This window comes from Galeopterus variegatus, unplaced genomic scaffold (assembly GCF_000696425.1).
Source record: "Galeopterus variegatus unplaced genomic scaffold, G_variegatus-3.0.2 Scaffold404, whole genome shotgun sequence".
NCBI lineage: Eukaryota > Metazoa > Chordata > Mammalia > Dermoptera > Cynocephalidae > Galeopterus > Galeopterus variegatus.
In genome coordinates this window covers 134,719-142,810 of record NW_007726515.1, presented here as the reverse complement: position 1 = coordinate 142,810, position 8,092 = coordinate 134,719, and the positions used below count along the sequence as shown (strand labels likewise).

At 33.6% G+C, this 8,092-nt stretch overlaps 1 protein-coding gene across 2 annotated transcripts in view; it reads left to right on the top strand.

Moving 5' to 3' along the window:
* ZZZ3 (zinc finger, ZZ-type containing 3) overlaps nt 1-8,092 on the top strand; it is an 83,510-nt gene that overhangs the window by 68,463 nt on the left and 6,955 nt on the right. Inside the window, exons 5-10 of one of the 2 annotated variants that reach the window (XM_008568360.1) lie at nt 668-815; nt 903-1,015; nt 1,714-1,785; nt 2,944-3,045; nt 3,706-3,801; nt 6,144-6,296. In XM_008568360.1, coding sequence (XP_008566582.1) covers nt 668-815; nt 903-1,015; nt 1,714-1,785; nt 2,944-3,045; nt 3,706-3,801; nt 6,144-6,296 — 684 coding nt within the window. Of the gene's footprint in view, nt 1-667; nt 816-899; nt 1,016-1,713; nt 1,786-2,943; nt 3,046-3,705; nt 3,802-6,143; nt 6,297-8,092 lie in introns of both variants that reach the window. The other variant, XM_008568359.1, reaches the window with a different exon arrangement.

The window sequence follows — 8,092 nt, the reverse complement described above, 5'->3', positions numbered from 1 at the left end:
GTACGGAGGCAACACTGAGGGTTGCGATCCGTTGCCGGACACGAAAAAAAGACAAAAAGGAAAAAAAAAATACATTATATATATTATATATTACATGTAATATAATATATAATGACCTGGTTTTACTAATTATGACAACTAATGAATTCTCTAAGGATTTCAGATGAATTAAAGGTGTTGATTTGATTCTCAACATATAATTTTTGTAAATGTGATAAAGGCTTATAGATTGAAAATAATTCACTGTTTTATGAATAAGTCACAAACATGGGAGTATATTTAAAATGAATTCTGTGTGTTGAGTCTTGTTTATTGCAATCAGATACGTTTCATATGCTGTTCTTAGAGATAATACATTTTTTGCTTTGGTATTTGTTTAAAGTGTAATGGATAGAACAGTATGTCTGTATAGTTCAGATTTAGAACTCTAAAAGTAGTACTTATGTTTTATGAAATTCATTTTCTATTATTTCTTATCATAGCAGTTACTGTTTAGACTGTATTATTAATTAACTTTATTGCCTATTGGATTCAAACAGTGAATAAAAATGCCCAGTTGACTACTTGGGTTTGGAATCGTCTGGAAATTTGACTATAGTTGGTTATTTTTTAAATTAAATTTAGACTGTCACTTTGTTTTTGTTTGTTTGCTTTTTGTTTTCCCCAGGCCGATATAGGGCTTCCATACCCACAGAGAGTTGTTCAGTTGCCTGAGATTGTATGGGACCAATATACTCATAGCCTTGGGAACTTTGAAAGAGAATTTAAAAATCGTAAAAGACATACTAGGAGAGTTAAGCTTGTTTTTGATAAAGGTAAGAAATCATATGTTAAGAATTTATGTAGAAGTATCTGGCAGTGTCTTGCTTTAATAATTCTATACATGGTCTTGTTTTTAGTAGGTTTACCTGCTAGACCAAAAAGTCCTTTGGATCCTAAGAAGGATGGAGAGTCCCTTTCATACTCTATGTTGCCTTTGAGTGACGGTCCAGAGGGCTCAAACAGTCGTCCTCAGGTAAGCAGAATGAATATTGCAGTAGGAAAATTTGAGTTATAAACAAAGCATTTTAACATTTTGCTCATTTGTGATCTTAAAATTAAAGCAGTCTTTCACTGGAAGATAATAGGGACATGAACTTTGAAGCTAAGAGAAACCTGGGTTGGAATCCCAGTTTACTAGCTGTGGAACTTTGGACATCATTTATGTTAAAGTCTCCAAGCTCCAGTTTTTATTAATTATATAAGATGTAATTAATATTGCCTATGTTGTAGGGTTGTTGTGAAGATTAAATTGTTAGTATATGTAATGTGTCTAGTACAATGTCTGACACATAGTATTTATTCTTAAATTAATATTTCTTTATGTGTAGTGGAATATGACCAGGATGTGAGTCCTGCCCTTGTCACTATTAGTTAAGATGAACCTCAGTAGACATGTTACTTTTCCATTCTGCATCCCTATTTCCTTTCTATAAAATGAAATTACTATTGTTTGTATCACAGGATTGCTAGGAGTATAAAACCAAATAAAATAAAAGAATGTGAAAGCATTTTGTAGACAGTCAACAGTAATGTATACATATACATTAAAAAACAAATTTACTGAAATATTTTGAAATCCATAAAAAGGTTCACAATTTATGTGTTATTTGGTTATCTCAAAAGGTAGTCTTTGTTATTTTCCATTTGACAAAAGCCTTGTTTTAAATACAGATGATAAGAGGACGCCTGTGTGATGATACCAAACCTGAAACATTTAACCAATTGTGGACTGTCGAAGAACAGGTAGTAGATATTTCTAAATTGTGTAGGTTAAAAAAAAAAGTAAACTTTTAATATTAGAGTCAGTATTAGAGGTCAAGAGAATATAAGAACTCCTGTTTGGGGATAATTTTTAAAGAAGGAACTTGGGTTTTGGGAGGGAGATAGAAATGGATGGAAGAAAGTAGATATTTTTGGAATGCAGTTTTGGGAGAGAGAAAAATCTGACGCCAAGAAGAGCCAAGCCTCAAAGTGCATTCTTATTTTTGTTGTGGAGGGAAAGTGATGAAGCTGGGTCAGCATGTTCTGTTACATTTTGGCATATAGCTAGGATGGTGGGTGAAGTTTGAGACACATCTTTGTCTCATATGGGGATTAACCCCACAGCTATAAGGAATTCAGCTGTTTATAAAAAGTTTGAGGAAACCTTTATTTCAAACATCCAAATTATTCTTCCTCTTTAGGACTGTGGGAGAATTTAGGAAATAGAATTTAGGAGAAATTCAGTAATTTAAATCGAATACTTACTTTTTAAAACTTGTTCTTGGGTTTGGTGTAGGAAAATAATATAATGGACTTAGTATCTCTTGAATGCTTAATAAGTGTACCAGTTATGCACTCTTTGGTGAGACTGTGCTAATAGATTTGTGATATTGCCCTAATAATCCCTGGTTATCTTTCTAAACATGTATCTTGCAGTTTCGTTTTTCACATTGTCAGAATATTAAAATTAAATGTTTGAATATAGGACCACACAAACAAGGGGAAAGCCTCCTTTAATATTCTAAATCCAAATGAATTTACATGTTTTTGTCAAAAGTATAGGGGAGAGCCTGACATATTCTAGCAAGAAAAGATGGTTAGTGGAAATCACTAAGATGTGTAAAATACCAATGCACTTATTTATTATGTTTTCTTGTTCATTCTTTTTACTTAAGTGAATAGAAAACCTTTGTAAGTTCTTTCATAGGTTTATTGTCTCATGTTATTTTCCCTGTGAAGTCTTAAGTTCCTAACTAGAAATCTTTCCTACCATGATGAGTGTTTCTAGTAACATAACCCCCCAAATTGGGGAAAGAGTATTATTATGCTTTCAAATGGAATGTAAATGTGTTTATTTAGAAATTCAGTAATTTAAGTCAAATACTTATTTTTTAAAATTCGTTCTTGGGTTTGGTGTAGAAAAAGCTTGAGCAGCTACTCTTGAAATACCCTCCTGAAGAAGTAGAATCTCGACGCTGGCAAAAGATAGCAGATGAACTGGGCAACAGGACAGCAAAACAGGTAATTAAGGAGATGGCTGCAGGTTGCTGGCCTGTTTTTGACAGTTTTTAAATGAAGGATAATGCGGCTGACTTTAGCAGATCTGCCATACTATTTTCAGCTACAGAATGCTGTAGTATATGATGGTTTAAAAAATTTATTAGTCTTGTATATTTTTTGTTGGCTTCAAAACTAACTTGAGATAATTCTGCTTTGAATCATTAAAAAATATTAAAAAATAAAAACATAACAGACTTAGTATCTCTTGAATGCTTAATAAGTGTATCAGTTACGTACTTTTTGGTGAGGATGTGCTAATAGATTTGTGGCATTGCACTAATATTCCCTGGTTATCTTTCTGAAAATGTATCTTGTAGTTTCCTTTTTCACATTGCCATTCATATTAATAGATGTGTTTTTATGCTACAAGCGTGAATGTTTACAAGTTGAAAATATGTTTAGCTTTGGAATCAAACACATTCAAATTTATTCAAGTGATTTTTTTTGTCTAGATTTTAAAATGTAAGTGTATTTGGTGGCAATTTAAAGTTATTTCTAGACTTATGATGCATTTTAAATTGTTAGCATTCATTAGATACACATGTACGTTTTTGTTTTTAAAAGCTACTCAGGTAATACACGTCGTCTCATTATGTTAAAAGGCTTGTCATGTTTCCTTAGGTTGCTAGCCGAGTACAGAAGTATTTCATAAAGTTAACTAAAGCTGGCATTCCAGTCCCAGGCAGAACACCAAACTTATATATATACTCCAAAAAGGTAAAAAGAAAATAGATGAAAGTGAACCTTAGATTAAATTTATTAAAGTCAGAATTGTTATGTAAAAATGTACATATTTGTCAGAATAGAGTTGTTTATTTTTAAAATTCTGTTCATTCTAAGCATTTCTTTATATTGGGCATAAATTCAGGGTAGGATTTCATTATTGCTACTCAGTCAAATATAGTGAGCTTTAATGATTATTATTTTCTTAGAAGTAATGTGAGTGGATACTACTTGAAAAATTTTAGATTGAATATCAGAAAGGCCTTTGTGAATTCAAAGTTTTTAGGATATTTGACTCTTTAGTACATACAGTCAATTTCTGTTTTGTAGATATGCTACATAAATCCAAGAATAGAAATGTTTGTTAAGGTATAGTCATCCCTCAGTATCTTCCAGGGATTGGTTCCAGGACCTCCTGTGGATACCAGAATCTGTGGATGCTCAAGTCCCTGATATAAAATGGCATAGTAGTTACATATGACTTATACACTTCATCCTGTAACTTGAAATCATTCCTAGGTCACTTATAATATCCGATACAATGTGAATGCTATGTGTAAATAGTAGTTATACTTATATTGTTTATAGAATAATGACAAGAAAAAAAAAGCCTGTACATGTTCAGTATAGACAAAATTTTTTTTGAGTAATTTCCATCCATGGTGGGTTGAACCTGTGGATGCAGAACCGTCAGATATGGAGGGTCAACTGTATTTTATTTAAACCTCACTACAATTCTAGAAGTGTAAGTAGTATTATCACTTTCACTGTACTACTAATAATATTAACAGCTAGCTGTTAGTCTCACTATTGAGAGTGCTGGACCAGGTACTGTTCTACAAATTTTTTATAGATAAGTGAATTGGGGCTTTAAGGTATGTTGAGTAAATTGTCTAGTCCCATAGCTAGTAAGTCTGGGAACCTTTGATTTTCTTATCCTGATGGCAAGCCTTTTCTACTATTCTCTGCTGCTTTTAACAGTGAAAAACTACTGTCTCTTCTCTACACATAGTGCTGCATTAAATTGTAGCCAGTTTTTTGTTACAGTTGCAAAAAGTAAAGGCATCTAATTGACCTTCTTTCATTTCTTTAATAAATTATCTTGGTACTTCACCTTCTCCACCATAGCCATCCTTCATGTAATGAGAAGCTAAGAGTAAATCTAAAACTGTTACCTTTCCTTATTGACTATTTTATATAATTTTACATTAAGAATACTGTCTATACAGTTCCATGTTTTACAAGTTTTTTAATTCATTTTTATGAAGTTTTGGAAGCTTGTTTTAGTTTGTGAATCATTTTCTATATTTTGGACTTTTCCCCCAAATATAGCATTACTTAGATATATAGAATCCATCCTACAATTTTGAGTTGTTGGAACCTTGATAACCAATGTTCAATCTAACAGTTCTAATTTTCATGGTTAATTTCCAAGCTAACTTTATAGGTATATCATGCACCTTATGTTTTCACAGCTAAGACTGGATAATAACAAAAGGAATACTGGAGAAACCTAAATGTATTTCTTCCTTTGGGTGTAGTATATTTAAAGTTAATAAACATTTTGGCTATGGAGATCTTGCATAGCTATAGTCACAACAATTCCTTGCCATGGTTAGAGTTTAAATTTTGAAACAGGTGAAATGATGTTTCTCCATGTAGCTGAGATTTTTCTTTGTGGCTATGGTATTGATCAAGAGAGACAGTACGCATAGTAGTCGAGGGCTTTGGCACCACACAGGCCTTGTAATCCTGGTTCTACCACTGTCTAACTTCAACACATTGAACAAGAAGCTTAAACTTCCTGTGCTTCAGTTTTATAAATTAGAGCTGATAATAACTACTTAATAGGAATGTTGTGAGGATTAAATGACATGGGCATAGAGTAAGCAACCAATCAATGTTAGGTAATTATTTTCAGACATTCATTGTGTTATGGAAATTTTTCTTTTACTGGATAGTTTTATGTCTGGCTTCCTCCTCTCTGATCTTCTATAACATGACTGTAAGAGGTATTCAGTGCAGCCAGCATTTGAATGCCAAGAGTGTGGTTAATGCTGAGGATACAAATATCAGTTAGATACTGAGCATGGGGTCCATTGTATTGTTGTTAGGCTATTTTCCCTACATTTTTGTGGGGTTTTTGTTTTTTAATGTAAAGCTAGTTGTGCTTTAAAAATTCAGATAATGTATAAAAAGCAGTGACATAAGAGTATGCTAAAGGATAGAAGTGAAATCCTTCTGATATACTTGCTGGAAATGACATTTATATTTTTATATTTTTCATTTTTAACAATTTTCCACTGTCCCAATTAAAAATTTGTTTTCTCACTTAGTCTTCAACAAGCAGACGACAACACCCCCTTAATAAGCATCTCTTTAAACCTTCCACTTTCATGACTTCACATGAACCACCAGTGTATATGGATGAAGATGATGACCGATCCTGTTTTCATAACCACATGAACACTGCTATTGAAGAGGCATCAGTAAGTTATCTATTTAGTTATTGTATAGATCCAGGTATAGAATGAGAATACCAGGATTTTCTAATTATTTCTACTCTTCAGAGAATGCATGTTTTTTCTCTTTTAATTAACAGGTCAAATTTATAGTTTTTTAATAATGTGCTTTAAATTATTTTTATAAATAAAATTTCAAACATATACAAAATAGAGGGAATAGTACAATGATCTCACATATGTCCATCACTGAACTTCAACAGTTATCACCTTGTGGCAGTCTTGTTTTCCTATACTTCCTACCCACCCCGACTTCACCCTGGATTATTTTGGAGCTTGTCCCAGACATTATACAGTATCATTATTATGTTTATAGTAAAAACGTACTTTTTTATACAGGTTGAGTATCCCTTCTCTAAAATGCTTGGGACCAGAAATATTTCAGATTTTGGAATATTCGAAGATTATGTACAGGTCAAGTATCCCTAATTTGAAAATCTAAAATCTGAAATGCTTCAATGAGTATTTTCTTTAAGTGTTATGTTGGTGCTCAAAAAGTTTTGGATTTTGGGCCGGCCCGGTGGCGCACTGCATTAGTGCGCTGCTTGGGAGGCGCGGCGGCGCTCCCGCCGAGGGTTCGGATCCCACATACAGACCGGTTCCCGCTCACTGGCTGAGCGAGGTGCGGGAGCAACGCCGAGGGTTGCGATCCCGTTGCCGGTCCCGGTCCGGTACGGGGGCGACACTGAGGGTTGCGATCCGTTGCCGGACACTGAAAAAAGACAAAAAAAAAAAGTTTTGGATTTTGGAGCATTTGGGATTTCAGATTTTCAGATTAGGGATATCCAACTCATATGAAATAATACAGTCAGTGGTCACATTTCCCCATTTTATAATCTTTTTTTCTAATTTGTTTGTTAGAATCCAGATCCACATATAGCCCATTAATTGCAGTAGGTTCATTCTCTCTTTCCTTTTTGCCCTCTCACATCATTTTTTTTTTCTTTTTTTGAAGAACTGGGGTCATTTGTCCTGTGGTTTATTACAGGGTGGATTTTATTGATTGCATTTCCTTCATGTCATTTAACCTATTCCTTTGTTCCCTGAATTTCCTATAAGATGATAATATGTCTAGAGAATTGATCACTCAGATGTATTTGTTTATTTGTTAGGGTGGGTGGGTCTACTTCTTGTGTGCTTTCATCAGTCTGGTTGTCTCTCTTTTTTCAACATAGCAGCTACTGATCATTGCTTAGATCCATGAATTCATTAGATGTTACAAAACAGTGATATTTATCATTTCTTTTTCATTTATTTTGTGGAATATTTTATAAAGTAAACCCCCCTAATCAACTATTTAGTTTCTCTAAGTTACATATAGAAAAGTCAGGATTAACTACTTGATTCTCCCTTTATTTTCTTGTTTTTAAAGTAATGAGTTTATCCTCTCATATCCTCCAAAGATGACCAATGGGGTTTTTAAAATTTTTGTATTCTTATGAACTATGGTACTTAAATATATTTTTTTATGTTTTAATTCATTGATGTTATTGTCTTTGTTAGTGTTCAGGTTTGTCCCAGCTTTGATCTGTTGTAGCCTATACACATTAGCTTCTGAGTTCTTTTTATGAGACTCTAGTAGTGTTTTGACAAGTAAAATCCTTGGGCCGAGCCCGTGGCGCACTTGGGAGAGTGCAGAGCTGGGCGCTCCCGCCGCGGGTTCGGATCCTATATAGGGATGACTGGTGCGCTCACGGCATTCACTGGCTGAGCGTGGTGCGGCCGGTCTCAAAAAGGACAAAAAAAAAAAAAAAAAAAAAAAA